Source organism: Poecilia reticulata, chromosome 7 (assembly GCF_904066995.2).
Source record: "Poecilia reticulata chromosome 7, P_reticulata-male-v2, whole genome shotgun sequence".
NCBI lineage: Eukaryota > Metazoa > Chordata > Actinopteri > Cyprinodontiformes > Poeciliidae > Poecilia > Poecilia reticulata.
The window spans coordinates 27,602,330-27,620,925 of NC_088836.1; the positions used below are offsets into that span (position 1 = coordinate 27,602,330).

At 40.5% G+C, this 18,596-nt stretch overlaps 1 protein-coding gene across 1 annotated transcript in view; it reads left to right on the top strand.

The window, feature by feature from the left end:
- itga5 (integrin, alpha 5 (fibronectin receptor, alpha polypeptide)) overlaps positions 1–18,596 on the top strand; it is a 52,669-nt gene that overhangs the window by 18,859 nt on the left and 15,214 nt on the right. The window contains exons 3-18 of the mRNA XM_081609231.1: positions 2,973–3,073; positions 6,260–6,383; positions 6,529–6,590; positions 6,662–6,707; positions 6,805–6,930; positions 7,015–7,059; positions 7,239–7,282; positions 7,444–7,500; positions 7,946–7,998; positions 8,095–8,303; positions 10,372–10,563; positions 10,649–10,694; positions 11,711–11,824; positions 14,581–14,636; positions 15,010–15,167; positions 16,617–16,754. Coding sequence (XP_081465357.1) covers positions 2,973–3,073; positions 6,260–6,383; positions 6,529–6,590; positions 6,662–6,707; positions 6,805–6,930; positions 7,015–7,059; positions 7,239–7,282; positions 7,444–7,500; positions 7,946–7,998; positions 8,095–8,303; positions 10,372–10,563; positions 10,649–10,694; positions 11,711–11,824; positions 14,581–14,636; positions 15,010–15,167; positions 16,617–16,754 — 1,571 coding nt within the window. The remainder of the gene's footprint in view (positions 1–2,972; positions 3,074–6,259; positions 6,384–6,528; positions 6,591–6,661; positions 6,708–6,804; positions 6,931–7,014; positions 7,060–7,238; positions 7,283–7,443; positions 7,501–7,945; positions 7,999–8,094; positions 8,304–10,371; positions 10,564–10,648; positions 10,695–11,710; positions 11,825–14,580; positions 14,637–15,009; positions 15,168–16,616; positions 16,755–18,596) is intronic.

The following is an 18,596-nucleotide window of genomic DNA, read 5'->3' on the forward strand; positions in this document are numbered from 1 at the left end:
AAGTTACTTGAAAGGTGGTTTTGTCTCATCTAAAGTGAAGTACTATATTTGAACTAGAAAGTAGATGAAAATACGTGGTGAGATTTTGTGTTTTTGCAGTGCAATAAAAACATTTGACTCGGTAAGCTGATAATCGGCCCATTTCTCAATGTATTTCTGCAATTGGTTTTAAAAAGTGTCTTCCTTTGTCTGTCCTGTGTCTATAAAAAATATTGCTGGAGGTTCCTGTCTACCTTAGTGTGTTTGAGCTCTGACCTACAGGCCACAGAGCCTCTTAATTAGCTCAACTAATTAGGTCAAAGTGGTCCGAAGCTCCCACCCATTCACTTCCTCTTCCATGGAGATAAGAGCCTGTCCGTGAATCTGTGAGAAGAGGGGACTGAGGGCAGAAGAGAGGTTGTTAGAGGGTAAATGCAGGATTGGAGGGAGGGGACAGAGGGAGAAACCAGAGCCCCCCCGCTCTGGTCCGTCCACCTCCCCTTCTCTTGGTACTCCCACAGGGCCAGCTGATGTGTTGAGTGAATTTGACCATTTGTCTTCCACCTCACTGACAAACACAGAAATACACACCCTTACAACGAGAGGCTCTAACTCCCCTAATGGCTCTATCCACTCACAAACGGCTCAAAGTGGAGTATGAATGTATAGATGCGCTCCAGACCCCCCTGAGTCCTGCACCGGTCCTGGGAGAGACTGGGCCTGGCACCATGTCACATCAGCACATTGCATTAACCAGCCTCACATAAACAAAGAAGGAGATATTCTGATCAGATGACAATGGTTTGTGTCCAGGCCTAGGTCCGTCTCAGGATATTATACTAAGATTAGTTTGTGTAAAACTAACAGAAGTTCAACAATTACTTCTACCGCTGCTTAAAATATGATAAAAATTGAACATTGCTACAGCCTTTAGTTTACAGATAATCGCAGTAGAGATTTCTTGGAGTTGGAAATATTTCTAAAGAGCCAAATTTGACTTACTTGTAAGTGAAGGAAAAGTGGAGTGGCCTCATCCGCCAGCTGACTGGCAGTGCAAAGCAACAGGTGAGAAGTAGGGGGGAAGCTGCATAACACCTGATGGACTCGGTTTGATTGGGGAAAATTGCAACATTTGTTATATTTTCAGCTCAAATGATTCAAACGTTTGAAAAACCTGTTCCCCTCCTCACCTGTGGTGGCGCTGCACCAGGAACCACCGAAGGAAATGATACAAAAACCTCAGAAAAGAAGACACTGAACGCAACCTTCTTCTTCATAAAATGTAAACAACAGGAGCAGCGTCGGATAGTAGCGGTTGTAGGATTTCTCTTTTGACTTTGGTGAAAGACAACAACTTATTTCTCATGCTGGTTCTAAACACATGCATTTGTTTTGCTTGTAGTTACCCAGAAGGCCCTGCGCTATAGTCCGCTTTCTCTTCTGACGCGGTCTCCGGTCCGCTTGGCGCTCACTTGCCAGAGTTCACTTTAATCGAACCGAAATCTAGATTTCTAGCAGGACCAGAGTTCGTTTTTTGGTTCCCATCAGAGTTCGGACTTTCCAGGCAAACGAACTAGAGTTTGATTGAAGCGGACTGAACGGGCCTGGTATAAATGAACACTTAGTCTTTTCTATGTTTAATGGTTGTGTTTTACCTGACTGCAATTTAAAGGGTTTCAAGCTGTAGGAATGGTACAGTAGAAAATGTTTGCCGTTTTTTTGAAACCATAGATATTTAAAAACTTGGTCCTCATTCAGTCAGCTGATTGGCAGTGCTCGGCAATCAACTCTTCTCTGAATCTCCTTCATTATTCTCTCGGAGGGATTCACATGATTCTTGCCAGCTGTCTTCAGTTTGACCACAGAACAAGCACATTGATTTGTTAGTCGTTAAAATGACACCGACTGAGGTTGCCATGAGAGCTTCACTGACCTTCAGACAATATGTCGTTTCTTCCCGTTGCGGGTAAATCAGCTCTGAACTCTGAGGTTTGGGCTGGCTGCCATCAGTCCATGAAGGAGGAGGAAAACCCGGAGACAGGGAGGGATTATACGGAAAAATGTACCCTGGTTATTAAAAAGCATTTTTAATAATTTGATCAAGGCAACGGGAGCACACCCTGCAAGCAATGGAGACAATTTTGCTATGTGGACTTTGAGGCTTGGGTGAGAGGGTGTAAGAAAAATGAAAAGGGAAACGGAGACATCGCTGAAAATGAAAACAGATAGTAGCAGAGTGAAGTGTGTCTGAACAGAGATGAATGGTAAGTTGCTTCAAGGAAGCCAGGCCAGAGTGTGTATGTTTTCTTTGGACCTCAGTCTCAAGGCTGTTTCCACCAAGAGATGGCGCAGACCTTCATCTTCAGCTCGAGGCTGCCTCTTTGGCTGAAAGGAAAGATTAAACGCAGACATGCATAGACCTTTCTCTCATCACATCCACAGTCCCACTAGACTGCTGTGCTCTTCTGCAGATGTGTGATTGATTGTACGCTGGTATGATCCATGTGGTGGGTTTTAGTCCTCCTTTCCTAATCAGTTTGTTTGCATTTCCAGCTTTATTGCTGCACAGATGTAGCATCTGTGTTCAAATGAAGCCATGTTTAAACCCGACTCCTGAGACCATCTGTCATATCACCTGCTGCTGTCAAAGTGGGAGACGGGATCAGTCTTGCTGGCCAGGTGGCCAAACAGAGCAGCGGGTCAGCAGGGTCATGACGGGCCGGTCCAATCTGGACCTGCTCTCGCTCCTGAGCCGTGAGGTTTTGGCAGACATCACCTTTTCAAATTCTCGTACAGTTGGGCTAATCTTTGCATGGAAGCAAAATGTAGCTGGAATCAAACTTCCAGCTGTCTGCCAATTGCACAGATGTTTTCAGGAGTCTCTGCGAGGAAGGGGAAGGGAAGATTAGGATAGCTGGGGACCAGTTGAATGAATGCATGTTTTATCAGCCGGCTGTAACTCAGAGTCTTTTTCTTTACATCCGTTTCCCCAGGAGACCGCAGCACCCCGATCAATGGCAGACTTCTCCAGGTTGATTTCAAGTCCCACCAGTGGTTTGGCGCCACAGTGCGTTCTCACGGTGACTCAATCTTGGTAAGGCGATCCCCTTTTTTGTGAAGTATTAATGGTTTGGATTTTGCTACACACTGGTTATTATTAAAATTAAGATCGACTTCCCTGTTTCCCCTAATTTGTTCCTCTCCATGCAGTTTGAAGAAACTTAAAAAAAAATGCTTGAAATAGAATCAATAGCAAATCAAACCAAATAAGAGTACAATAATTTTTTCACTTATTGTGACCATGTTGAGCCTTTTTTGTGCAGCAGTACAACTGGTTTGGGATGTAACAATATTTTCCTTCAAAATGCTCCATGTTACATTGAAATGGTTTCAAACTAACCTTTCACATAAACTCTATATTAAGTCACATTTTATTCTCACTTGTTCCATCAAGGTTTTACCTTCGTTTCTCTCTTGCACTGCTTTGTAACCTACATTTTTTCTACATTTTGTCCTCAAACTTCAGTGTATTTTATTGAGAAATGTATCGATTTATTGTGATGGGGACTGTAAATGTTTGCAAATAAAAATCTGTATGTTGGTTTCTGAAAGATAATATAGGCAAAAGTCACCCTAATTAGGAATTGGAGTCCCACACCCCAAGTAGAAGGAACCATCAAAATTTCAGGAATTTTTCTTAAAGGGAATGTATTTTACAAAATTCATATTTTCTATGTCTTTTTACTTCCATTTGGGTTTTTACTGCTTCTAAAAACAACCCAACGCTTAAAAAAACCCACCCGGCTGGTTTTAGCAATAAGCTAATGTTTTTTGGTGTCTGGAAAATTATCCTTTTTAAAAACCTGCCGAATGTAAAGCGCAGTCCGTCTCCTAGCAACCCAAGCAGAGCTCCAGACGATGGGTCAGCTGGTTTTACTGCTGCATGTATTGCATAATGGCTGCTGGAAACGACGAGTGTTTTGTTGTTGACTTGCCATCTATTTGGCTCTACTTCTGCCTTCCAAAGATGTCCGGTTGTAGAATCGCAGCCGTTTCATGTGCGACTGTAAGCGTTGAGTTATTTAGATTTATAGTGCCGCCTGCAACAAGTTTTCCAGTTTCTTTTCAGAGAAAATTCAAAAGATCAGAGGATTAATCTGCACATCCACTCCAAAGCCAGTGCCAATGCAGTACCCAAACAAAACAAATGCAGGAACAATGACAAAATTTCAACTACTAAATTATAAAACCCTAAAAGAAATTATAAGTCAATTAAGCTCAGGTTCCTGCTGTCTGGATGTCCTACCCACACATTTCTTTAAGAAAGTCCTGCCTGTTGTTGCTAATGATCTGTTCCAAATAGTAAACTCATCGCTCTCTTCAGGTGTTTTCCCCCAGGCTTTGAAAACAGCAGTTATCAAACCACTGATAAAAAAAGAACAATCTGGACAAATCCCTACTGCAGAATTACAGGCCAATCTCCAACCTCCCATTCATCAGCAAAATTATTGAAAAAGCTGTTTTTAAACGATTAAATAACTTCCTAACAATAACAAACTGCTTTGACTCCTTCCAGGCTGGTTTTCGTGCTCACCACAGCACGGAGACGGCCCTTGTAAAAGTGTTCAATGACATCCATATACATCCATATAAATACAGACTGTGGGAGAACCACAGTCCTGGTTCTGTTGGACCTCAGTACAGCTTTCGACACTGTTGACCACGACATTTTACTGAATCGACTGGAGAGTTGGGTCGGACTCTCCGGTCCAGTGATCAACTGGTTTGAATCCTACATAAAGAACAGGGATATCTTTGTTTCAATCGAAAATTTCTCATCAGAGAGGTCAAAGGTCACATGTGGGGTACCCCAAGGTTCAATCCTAGGACCCCTTCTTTTTAATATTTATATGCTCCCACTGGCTAAGGTTATAACAGGACATAGGATTAGCTACCACAATTATGCAGATGATACACAGCTCTACATCACGATGTCACCAGGTGACTCTGAACCCATCCAATCAGAGTCATGCTTAGAACGGATCAATGTGTGGATGTGCCAAAACTTTCTCCAGCTGAACAGAAACAAAACTGAAGTTATTATCTTTGGACCTAAAGATGAGCGAACTAGAATCAATGCACAGCTTCAGTTATTACAACTGAAAACCAGCGATCAGGCCCGAAACCTGGTAGTAGTGATGGACTCTGACCTGAACCTTCAGAGCCACATTAAGACAGTCAAAAGTCGGCCTTCTATCACCTGAAGAACATCTCTAGGATTAGAGGACTTATGTCTCAGCACGATCTAGAGAAACTCATCTATGCGTTTATCTTTAGCCGCATTGATTACTGCAACAGCATCTTCACAGGTCTGACTAACAAATCAATCAAACGGCTGCAGCTGATCCAGAAGCTGCTGCTCGGGTTCTCACTAAAACCAGGAAGATGGAGCACATAACACCAGTTTTAAAGTCCCTACACTGGCTCCCTGTAGCTCGGAGAATAGACTTTAAAATACTGATGTTAGTTTATAAATCACTGAACGGTTTAGCACCACAATACCTTAAAGATCTGTTATTGTTGTACCAACCGTCTAGACCCCTCAGATCTTCTGGTTCTGGTCTGCTCTGCATCCCCAGAACCAGAACCAGACGAGGAGAAGCAGCATTCAGTTTCTATGCACCACAAATTTGGAACAAACTTCCAGAAAACTGTAAAACAGCTGAAACACTGGGTGCCTTCAAATCTCAACTTAAAACCCACTTGTTTAGAGTTGCTTATGGCTAAACTAGGGTTAGAGTGCGGGTTTTGATGTATTTTTATTTCTCTTTCTCACTGTTTCCATTTTAATGATGTAAAGCCCCCCGGAAAACGTCCCAGTTAAACGACGTTTAACTAAAGTCCTTCGGGGTTTAGAGTCCCAGTTGACCGCGTTCAACTAAAAACCTAGAGGTTGGAGTCCTTGTCAAACGGTGTTTTTGACTAAAGTCCCAGAGGGTTAGAATCCCAGTTAAACAACTTTTAACTGAAGTCCTAAAAGGGATGTGGGTTTTAATGTTTTAATCTTTTTTTTTTTTCAAAATCTCTTTCTCACTGTTTATTCAATGTCACATGCTGTTTTTATTTTAATTACCGTATGTAAAGCACTTTGAAATGCCTTGCTGCTGAAATATGCTATACAAATAAAATTTGATTGATTGATTGATAGTGTGTGTAATGCCGTTTATCGTCGCGTCTAACACCCGCCATGTCTGCCTGTGTCTTTCCTAACTGTAACCAGGCTTGCGCCCCTCTTTACTACTGGCGGACTGTAAAGGATGAACCCCATTCTGATGCCACGGGAACCTGCTACCTCTCATTTCAGAACTTCACCAAATTTGTGGAGTATGCTCCCTGTCGGACAGGTAACTGTCACTTCACTTAAAATCCTTCATTCGAATTGGTTTATTTTAGATTTGGGTGAATGTATTTATAATTTTCATAGAATATTACGTGAAACCAGACACTTGGGCAAAATAAAAATAAAAAAATGTCCCTTCCTTGTTGTAGAACTGAGCGATCGGGGAGGACAGGGTTACTGTCAGGGTGGATTCAGTGCTGACTTTACAAAGGTAATCTTAGTTTTTAACATCTCTTCTCGTTTCTGCTTTGCTCTCTCATGTAACACATACTGTCTTTCCAGGATGGCAGAGTGGTTCTGGGAGGACCTGGCAGCTACTACTGGCAGGGTACGCAGAGATAACATTAGTTATGTTGTACAGTCATCAAAAATCAGAGTAGAGAAGATCAGCTTCTTCATAGTTTTCCTCATCTCTCCACCTTTAGGCCAGGTGATCTCTGCAGCTAAGAAAGACATCATCAAAGCCTACTATCCAGGCTATTTCATGCAGGCAGTAGAGGGTCAAGTTCAGACCAGACAGATTCAGGCTTCACATGATGACAGCTACCAAGGTCAGTGGTGGTCAGTAAGTTTTGGTTTAATTTTGATTTCTGCTGTGAACATTCACCCTGATGTCTGTCTTGTATGTTTTCCAGGTTACTCTGTTGCTGTTGGGGAATTTAGTGGTGATCAGGTGGAAGGTACATCCAGCTAACACATTCCTGGGGTTTTGTGGGCTGTGATATTAAATTAACAATGCAAATATGGTACAATAATATTTTATGTGATTGCTGAGTGAGTATTATAAATCTGCAGTTACTTTCTTTCCCTGCTGATTGTTATTTTGCTTTTTTCCTAATCTTTGTTTTTTCCCCTGTAGATTTTGTTACCGGCATTCCAAAGGGGAATCTTCTTTATGGTTTGGTAAGAAAACCAAAGCATACTTTATTGAAATTTTTGAAGTGATAGCACGTCAGGAGTGAAGAATTGGGGGAAAGTAAAAGACACATTGCTTCTAAAGCAAATTCCAGGAACTGTATTTGACCCAGTAAAAATGTTCGCCATGTGTGTTTTCTGTGCTGCAGGTGTCCATTTTGAACGGTTCAGATCTAACCACCTTGGGAAACTTCACTGGTGAGCAGGTAAGGTGGAAAACGTTGAATTAATTTAGAAAAAAATAATTTCTGATTTACAATACTTTGTAGAGGTAATGCAGTGATTGTAATGCTACAAAATGTTTAGGTTTAGACTATTTTTGCGAATCGCCAACTAAGTTTGGGACTGAAATTTCATTGACCTTCTTAAACAGACATAATTCAGCTCAGTAAATGTAAACTTTCATTCGCTGTAAAGACCCAGTCTGACTTTATGTTGTTTTTGGGCTCAGAATTGCAGGATACAATAGTAAAACTGAACAGGAAAGACTCCCATAAACTCTCAACCTGTAAAATCCATCAAGCTTTTGCATTTTCTTTAGGTCTTCTTTTGTTAAACTAGTGGAAAAACAGGTCTGGAGCTTGTAGTATGCATTTTGGAAAAATTTTTTTCCATTAGGTTTTGAGATTTCAACCCTTTCCTCCTTCATAGATGGGCTCATATTTTGGCTACGCACTGGCAACGACTGACATCAACAGTGACGGGTGAGTAAACCAGTCTAGACTGGAAACTTCCTAACTGCTAAAGTGATTCTTTAATGCTTTGAGTTTTTAGAGTCTGTCTTGTTTTCACGTTTGCAGGATGGTCGATCTGTTGGTGGGAGCGCCCATGTTCATGGTCCGAACCTCTGGTGGTCGTCTGGAAGAGATGGGTCGGGTCTACACTTACCTGCAGCGCAGCCCGTTGCACCTGGAGATCACCAAACCCAGCCTGACAGGCAAAGAGCTGTTTGGGAGATTCGGCAGCACCATCGCACCCCTGGGAGACTTGAACCAGGATGGTTTCAACGGTAAGAGCGGAACTATAAATAACAGCTCAGGCGAAGACGCAGCACAGTACCATAAAAAAATATCAGCAGATTTCCCCTGTTTTTGTTTTGCATCATCAAAGATATTTTACAACCATAAACGATTCAAAAAGCAGTTTTCAAATTGGGAAAATAAGCAAGTGTGAAATGTGAAAAAGCAATCACTCCATTCTGGCATTTTCAAACAATGAGGTGGGTGACCTTAAATTCAACTTCCTGTGGGTGATGTACTCAGCACTCACCAACACAATGGCTTAAATATTGAAGCGTGTTACAGATTGTAAGATCTTTTGCTACGAGATGCCATTACAGTACAAAACATGTACAATAAGTTAGTGAGACCATGTTTGGATTTATGTATGCAGATTAATGTGTAACAAGTAGCAAACAGGCCATTAGAGAATATATGGATAACACTTTATTTGAAGGGGTGTGCATAAGACTGACATGACACTGTCATGAACATGATATAACATCTGTTATGAACGTGAAGGAGTCTTTATGACTGTTTGACAGTTGTCATGAAGTGTCGTTCGGTAAATAATAACACTTTTAATGCAAAGTTGCTCTAAAAGTTGCATGGAAAGTCCATTAAAATGCCAACTTTGCATTAAATAATATGTTACAAAATCTTGCAAAGTTGGCATTTTAATGGACTTTCCATGCAACTTTTAGAGCAACTTTGCATTAAAAGTGTTATTTACCGAATGACACTTCATGACAACCGTCATAACCCTTCATAAAGACTTATTTATGTTCATAACAGATGTTATGTCATGTTTATGACAGTGTCATGTCAGTCTTATGCACATCCCTTCAAATAAAGTGTTACCAAAATATGTTGCTTAATGTAATTGGTGAGCTACAATGACTAAGACGCCGGGACTTCTAATGAAAAACTAATCTGGAGACATTAGCTTCTTTAATTGGCGTCTGCTGGCTGGAGTTTGCTGTGCTTTGAATGACAATCAGCATTCTTTGGCTTTGGATTTGTCTACATAATGTAATTTCAAGGTTTACCCCAGAAAACGTGCTAAGCCCGGTTGAACATTCGTCCAGCGACCCGTCGTGTTTTTGAGTTAAAAAATGTTTAAAGGTGACAGAAAATTTGAAAATATCACTTGATAATTATGTTACTGGAAAATTAATACATGAAAACAAACTGTGAAGTTTTAAAATATGAAACATTTTTAAAAAAATAAGGAATGTTTAGCCTGGTGGGGGCACAAGTAAAGCCTGGTGGCCCGCCAGGCTTACAATGCACTGGGGGGAACACTGAATTTGATCAGAACGTCTCTGACAAACGATAAGGTCTGAACCAAAGTTTTCTCTGAAAGTGTTTTTTTTATTCTCCCAAAGTGTGAGTGAACTCAGCATCTGAAATTACAAAATATAAACCCAACATAACATGAAGTCATTAAGTCCATTAATTTGCTATTCCATTGTAACTAATTATATGTAATGTAATAAAAAACACTTTCTTTGGAATCTTCCATTGACTTTTTTGGAAAAATAAATAAAGTTGGAAAGAAATTGGATGAAGTTGGTTCAATAATATGAGGTACATGACATCAACTGGAGTATTTTAAGCAGAAATCTGTTGTTTTTACGACATGGTTTACCCAATGACAGCGGAGTCTCCAATGAGCCTTTCAGCTTTCCTCACAATCTTCTGCAGGGTTGATTTTTTCCACCTCCCTGCAAGTGGAGCTCCTTGCAGACATGCAGCATGTTGACTCATGCCACATTCAGGAAAAAACAGCAACTGTGTAGATCATCATGTGGACAGGAACACTGAATGCTCCTACAATGATCTTTTATTTCCTCACATGAGCTGAGTCGGATATTACGCCCACCGCATATTATAGGAAATGGCAGGGTCAAGGCCACGAAATGTCACGGCTGATTCATCCACGCTCTGTCATTGTTCACTTGTTTATCCTGAAAAGTTAGAATTTCATGGTAAAGTTTGTGTTTTTATCATTCAAACTCTTGGTTTAAAATTCCATTTTGTCAGATTAGAAGAGCTCATTTTTCACCTTTTTGGCAGACGTGGCTGTAAGTTGTCCATTCGGAGGCGATGATCGCCGGGGACTGGTCTACATCTACAATGGCTACTCTGAAGGCCTCAGGGAAAAGCCTTCTCAGGTGATTGCAGGCCAGTGGGCTGCTGGTGCTTTTCCTGCTAGCTTCGGGTTTTCCCTCAGAGGAGCTCAAGACCTGGACATGAATGGATACCCCGGTAAGGTGTTTATTTATATAAAATCACTTAAATAACCTTTTAATCCAGGGTTTGATTTTTTATTCCTACTCTTCTGCTTTTCCAGATCTCATTGTTGGAGCTTTTGGTGTAAATAAGGCAGTTCTCTATAGGTATGCCTTCTAACTTTTACCCTTTATCTTACTTGCATAATTGCTTAAATGGTAAAAGGTTACCTGAGAAAGACATTAACTTTCATTGTATCTACTCAACATGTAGATACAATGTAAAGATTGCAAATAGACAACGTGCTAATCTGCCTGTTTACTGCTGCAACGTAGAGCTGAGCACATCCTGACTAGATTGAAAGTGATAAAAGTTCTTTGTTTTCAGTTGTACCAAAAGTTATGTTAAAAGTCCATTAAATTTGCCAACTTCAAATAATGACACTTTTAGTGTAAAGTTTTACCAAAAGTCAATCAAAAGTTTCAACTTTGCATTAAAAGTGTAAATATTTACAGAATGACACTTCATGACAACACAGTCATAACCATTCATGAATGAAGACTACTTCATGTTTATAACTGGTGTTGTATCATGTTCATAACTGGTGTTATGTCATATTTATAACTGGTGTTATGTCACGGTATAACTGGTGTTATGTCATGTTCATAACTGGTGTTATGTCATGTTCATAACTGGTGTTATGTCATGTTCATAACTGGTGTTACGTCATGTTTATAACTGGTGTTATGTCATGTTCATAACTGGTGTTACGTCATGTTTATAACTGGTGTTATGTCACGGTATAACTGGTGTTATGTCATGTTCATAACTGGTGTTATGTCATGTTCATAACTGGTGTTACGTCATGTTCATAACTGGTGTTATGTCATGTTCATAACTGGTGTTACGTCATGTTTATAACTGGTGTTATGTCACGGTATAACTGGTGTTATGTCATGTTCATAACTGGTGTTACGTCATGTTTATAACTGGTGATATGTTTATAACTGTGTTATATCATGTTTATAACTGGTTATATCATGTTTAGTGTTCACTTTTGAGTTTTTGAATCTATGCATTTTAAAACTGACAACAAATGCCTGAGATGGAAAAAGTATTGAGTTTTGACCTGAAAAGGCTTAAGAAACCCCGAACATCCTCTTTTTGAAATTACTTTTCAAAGGTCGCGGCCAATTGTCAGCGCCGTCGCCTCCCTTACGGTTTCCCCAACAATGATCAACCCTGAGGAGAAGAGCTGTGTGATCACCAGTGGAAACTCCAACATTCATGTTTCCTGGTGAGTGTTAAACTTGTCCTGAGTTTTTTTTTATCCTTTGACTTTGTCAGATTTTGTTTGACCTGAATGTTCTGGGGGGGAAAAAAAGAAAACTAAGATGATGGTTGCCATTTCCCCCATACGTAAACACTGCTATCCTGCCAGGCTGTTCTGATAAGCAGTATCCTTCATGTCAGCTGACACGGTGCTGGTGTGCGCCGGAGGCAGACTTTATTTGACCTATTTTCAGAATGTCTCCGTATCTTAGCCCTTTGCTGTTGGGAAGCGGAGAAATAACATGCTGAATGGGAGCTTTGTAAGCCGTTTTTGGCCTCCTCCTAATGTGAGCAGTTCAGCTCCAGCAACGGGGAGAGGAAACAGATGACTGGTCCTCGCTGCTCAGCATGGTTGACGCCGCACTCGTGTGTCTGCCTTTTCACCCCCCAACTCCCCTTTCTCCACATCCTGATTCATAAAGGAAACTCTTGTATACACATATGTCTTGATTATGCTGCGTTGCCTGGTGATGAGGAGTTTTGGTGGGGGTGAAAGGAGAGCAGAGGGGATAATGGGAAGGGGAGGGGCGAGGAGGTTTCTGCAGTTGGTTTGAATGAGATATTGTTTGGTGGAGGAACACAGCTGGGAAACATCAGGACACGTAGACTCCTGTGAGCTTGCATTCAGTTGTGCAGACACAGGAGCGCGTAAGTGAAGTTATTGCTACTCCCTAAAAGAAGGCTTTGTATTTCCTTCGTCTTATCCTCTCGTTTTTCATCTCCATTTCAACAAGATTCCCTTTTTTTCTTTCTTGACCTGCAGAACCTCCTTGAAATGTTTCCACATTTTGTCGTGTGATGGCCAAACTTTTCATTGAGCTTTGCACATGGTGTAGACGAGGAGCGTCAAAGTCTTTTTCATTTTGGGCCACATCAAAAATCTAAATGTTCTTAAAGGGCCGGTTACACCAAAATGTCTGGATAAAACCCATCGAACTGTTAAAATATTAACCCTTTCATGCATAAATTATGATCCTATGTCAGGATTTTTTTTCCAAATTTTTTTAAAATTTATGTTCTTAAGGCATTAAAAAGGCAGGAAAAAAATTTGTAAAAAAATTTTTTTTTTATTTTAGTTTTTTTAGGTGATCAATTGTAATTTTCTCCAAATACAAAGCTGTTATTTGAAAAATACATCAGTAGTTTTGTTCTTTAGCAGTTATGTGATGTCGCAATATTTTTTTTTTACCTGCAAGAGTCGTTTACAGTAAAAGGAGGGACTGGGTCGGTTGGCGTGATTTTTTGTCAGTCGGCCATATTGGATCTAACGAAAATAATTTCTTGCATTTGCAGCTGATGGCCAGTAGTTGACGGTGTATTTTATGATGCATCAGGGTCCACTTCAGTGGTTTGTGTGCATTTATAACATAAAAACCCACAATAAGCACAAGAAAATGGCTTTTAGACAGCTGTCCAATGTAGTGACCACTATGCATGAAAGGGTTAATAAAGAACTGTTTGCTTCAGCATTCAATAAGTGTCTCTTTAGATGAAATAATATTCAACTTCTTTCCACACTGATCAGTCTCTCCAGGATTTTGAGATTGTTTTTTTTCATTCAAAATCACAGGACTTTAGGAATTTTTATGATATTTGCGCTAATATGTGATGTTAAAAGTGACTTTTTGTTACTCGCCGTATCGATCACTATAACTCGACATCAGGTAAAGCCGAGGCAGCGCTCACTTAAGCCCAAGGTTTTTGATGAGTTCTGAGAAAAAAATTGCAGTAAAATCAGAAAATGTGGGGATCTGTTAATTTCGTGTGAATTTTGCAGATTTGTGAAAATTCGAAGTAAATTATAATATTGATGTAACTTGGAGTCTAAAGGGCCACATAAAAAGGGCCGGATTTCGCCTCGAGTCTGACACTTGTGTGTTTGAATGACCCGATCAAAGACCAAATCTAGACTCAGCTGAGAGTTTGTGGCAAAACTTGGATGATGATGTTCACAGACTGAGCTTCTAAAGATGTTCATTGTTGGTGTAGATATACACCAGAATGCGTGTTCACTCAGGAAAGATGGGTTACAAATGCATGCCACACTTTTCTGATCTTGGTTTGTTTGTAAAACACTCCCACTTTGTGTTGGTCTATCACATAAAATCCCAATTAAAACAAGCTGAAGTTTGTATATGTGACAAAATGTGGAAAAGTTGAAGGCGTACATTTTGCAGTGCACTGCTCAGCAGGTCAAACTGCTGCTCCGTCTTTCACTTGTGTGTGGTTGTCTGTTGGTGGGGGTCGGGGGTCGGGTGCAGACTTGGACAGCAGCAGAAGCATGTTGCGAAGCTGATGTCATGGGAGAGGGCTGCAGGCTTATGCAGACGGCCACTGACTGGTCAGCACTGAAACCCGAGTCTTTTCACAATTTCACCCTTCTTAACTCTGCTATTGCTTTCTGTGTCGGCTGTCGGGTCGGGGGAAACGGAGACCCGGCGCTTTATCAGCCCAGCTGGCGAGAGTGGCCACATGCCAGCTCCGTCTCCAAACATTTAAATATTTCTCACGTTATTCGTTGCATTCCCGGTGTTCCTTGTGATTTGAACCTGGAAACAAGTTGACACAAGAAAGATGGAAACCATGAGGAAAATTAGAAGCAACTTAGGGAATGTTGTTTGTCTTGTGCAAACTGTGTATTTGGGCCTAATCGTTTTCATTAGTACATTTCCCTTTGTTATTAAATTTTTTACTTTTTTTGTGTGTGTGTGTCTAAAACAGCGTCAATCTGAGTTACTGCATATCTGCTGAAGGGAAACACCTACCGGACAATCTAGGTGAGCCAATTTTCCACATCTGCACTTTATTATGAGCACATATTATGTCAACCAGTCACCAATATTAGCATCTGAGATGCATAGCAGTGACACGAAGTTTTGACAGGAACTATAGATCTCTGGATTGTTTTTCTGGTGGTGTTTAGTAACCAACTCTTTCCTGCATTCAAACTCTTTCCTTATCATTAGTTATTATCTAATTACACTGTTCTCTAAGCACAGATGCTCTCCCTGCCTCTCTGTTTAGGTTACATCAGCTACGTTGCATTCGCCTCCGAGAATTTATGTCGGGCCTTTTCAGACCTGTCATTAGGTGACTCAGGAGCATTCATCATTCAGTGAATGCTCATTAGTGTTGCTCTCTGGGTTTCAGACTTCCAGGTGGAGGTGCAGCTCGACAGCCACAAGCACAAGCAGAAAGGTGCCGTGAAGAGGGCTCTGTTCCTGGATTCCCAGCAGCCTTCGCTCCAGAAACGCGTCAGGGTTCGCCATGGGGATCGTGTGTGCGACCAAACGAGGATCTACCTAAGAGTATGTCCTCGTAGTTCTGTAGAGTTTTTCTTTATTCAAGTCTACAAAATTCAAAACAGAAACAAACCAATATACTTTGAAGGCAGAGGTAAACTTTAACCTTTGGTTGAAAACCATCCATTTTCAGTCATTTTATTCGTCACATATACATTTTTTAGTCTGTTTCCACTCAGTTACAGTTGGTGACGTCACATTTTTCAAAGTAATGGTGGTGCGTTCACACGAAACGTGTCCAACACTTTGAGTTTGACGTGTTTGCACTTTGAAGGCAGACGCTTGACATTTCGCTCTAGACGCGCCTCAGAATCACTCTACGACGGCGTTGACATACACGTCAAACTCTTCCTGCATGTTTCATCTAAATACGTTTATTTAACGTGACTCAATGTTTTTGCTGGACGGATTTGGATAGGTCAAACGCAACGAAATTTTTTCAAAGAGTAAAAGTTATAACTTACCTGACTTCTCAAGCAAGGTCCTTTCTGTTCCTGTCTCTGTAGTCATAACTTGTAGATTATAGGATGAGAGCAAACTGCAACAATTAGTTTATCCTCCATAGTTTTTCTTTTTCTAAGATCACGTCGGTAAATGCTCCACTACGCCACAAAAAGGAGTCTCTCTGATTGATCGACTCTCTGCATCAAGCAGCGAAAGTTCACGTCAAACGCTTCAAATTGCGCCGCGCTAGACGCTCAAAATGCGTCACGACTTGCCTCCACATAGACTTTGAATGTAAACCAGACGCACCTCGCACTCAAAACGTGTTTGGTCTTAACGCACCATTACAGTTCTAATTTTCTTGGCCATCGGAAACAAAAGCAGAATATGTCTTTGGTCAGCATTGGAAACATCAGCTGGCTCAAAAGAGCAAATAAAACTGAACATTTGAAGGGATTTCCCTTCTCAATCTCTTAACATCTTTCCAGTGCTCAAGAATGATTGAAAAATCCCAAGAAATATGTGTATAATAACTTATTTTGTCACATTTTCTCCAGCATAAAGCTGGGAGAGGAAGTAAAAAGTATTGTCTGTTGACTTTCCAGTGCTGAATACTGATTCCTTTCTGGCTGCTTTTACAGAGTTTAACCCACAATTAGTTTTCTATCATTGTATTAGATTCTAATTCCTAGTTTTTTTTTACATTATTGATCAGTGTCAAGGATCAAGAGAGAGTCCAGTTTTATTCATAGTCCATAAAAGACTCTCTTTAAAGTCTTTTATGGAGATGGGAGACATTGTGATAAAATATTGTATTCTTTTTGCTAAATTAATTTGTGAAAATCTTTTGAAGGGGGTTCAGTTTTGATTTTTTTGAGTTGAACTTTAGCACCGATTCTGATGGTCAGTGGAAACTGTGCTAAAAAGCAAACCCAGCCTTGAACAGATTTTCTTCATTTCTACAAAGCGGGTGTTTATGTAAACTCTGCCATGTGTTTTCTTTACTTGTAGGATGAGAAAGAATTCAGGGATAAACTCTCCTCCATTTTTGTGGCCTTGAACTTCAGCTTGGACCCAGAAGCTGCCTCCGACTCCCATGGCCTGCGGCCCGTCCTCGACTACCAGACCACCAACGTTATAGAGCAGAAGGTACGTAGGCGTCATTTCAAATAGTTTCATCCTCTGGCAATATGGTTAAAAACAACATTGTTGGTCTATAAATCTTTTAAAATCAGTCAATCTGAGAATAATTTGGGTTTGTTTCAGAGAATGCTTAGGGAGATGAGATTTACCACACAGAATAATCATTCTTTTTATCAGTGACCAACTATTTACCAACTCTAAAGGTCTTGATAAAAGATCATCTGTTCATTTCAAAGGGTTGGAGATTTTGCTGATTTTTGTCTTATTTATTTTTTGCCAATTCTGACAAATTTAAGGACGCCCCGGTTATCAGGATTGGCTTTAAAGATGTTCTAGCTGTGTGTTGATTTAGGAGTAAGCTGGTCTGCTTGGAAGGACATTTCAGATCAAAAACTGGGGAAACTCATCATGTCCGATTGTCTTGGCCCAATATTCCAGCGTGTGTGGTGTTTCCTGAAGAAAAACGAGAACGCAGCCTGGTGAATTTGACCAGAAATCAGAAAGCGAGCTAATCAGAAAGCGAGGTGATGAAAATGTGGAGGGAAATCCGTATTACGCAGAAGACAAAACAACCAGAAGGTCCGGTGGGCGTTGTAAGAAGTCTTTATATTTTCTGTTAAATATACTCCACAAATCATTGCCATTGCTTTTTCCCAGTCAGGCATGTTTGTTTACTCTGAACTCATGATTGATCTCGAGAGGTTTTGGAAGATTTTCCATTTAAAGTCTTAATTTGTGTTTTGTCGTCTCGTGTGTGAGGTCTCAGGTTTTGAAAATCGACCGATAATTTTGAGACGTGTGTAAACCAGAATGGAGTTTTCCTACCAACTTTGTTCCAGGACTGTGTCATAATTGGCTTTTTAGTTTCTGGTTCTAAAAATGAACAATTTAGGTGAAAGTTTTTAACTGACTGTGGATCCTTCCAGCCATTTTGGATTATGCACCATATGTGATTTCAGTTTTGACGGTAGGAGGATGTAGGAAAAATCGATCATTGTACTTTGAACTCTTTTGTTTGTCTTTTTTTCTGGATTGCAGCATTTGTCTGACTCTTTCCTGTTGGTCTCTTTCACTGATGTCTCTTCCAGATATCAAAGCAATTTGTCCTCCAACAGATGTGGTCTGTTGTTGAACTAAAACCTCGAGACAAGCTTGAGCTGTAACACCAATTTTGAACCTGTGGAGAAAAAAACAAAACAAATTTTTAAAGCGTAAACTTGATCCGAGAATGGATGTGTGTAAAAGGGAGTAGTGTAAGACTGCCAACATATTTCATTAATCTTGCCTTATATTGTGTCAGTTGAGGTCTGCGTAAACAGCGAAGAGTGACCGTTGCACCGCAGCCTTGGGTTAGATCAGACGCCCGATGCGCTATTGATTTCTGCATATGTTCTGAGAATGTGTGGCGGGCCTTGTAACGTTTCGCTTCGCAGTGCCAAGTTCTTTTCAAGCTGGCGGGGGAATGAGAGATGGCTGATCTTCTTGGAGCAGTTTCTCTCGCATCCTAACATACTCCACATGTCTCTCTGAAGAGTTATGGCTTTAGGGGAGATCTATTAATTTACATCTTTTGTTAAGATATTGTTGTTTTTTTTCTTTTTGGTTGTGGTGGTTGGGGGCGGGAGGTAATCTGGAAGTGATTTAAATTGTGTATCAATGCCTTTGCTGTTCTTGAAATAACATCATCTGATTGAGTGAACATGAATGATTCATGCTGCCAAGTTGGTGGTCTGATTTTGCTCTGTGATAATGATATTCCTGTTGATGTTGCTGCTGAAGTTAACTGATGGTATGGTAAGAAGTGTGTCTGTGCATCCATAAATTCACGTAAAAGAAATGCTCGTCATA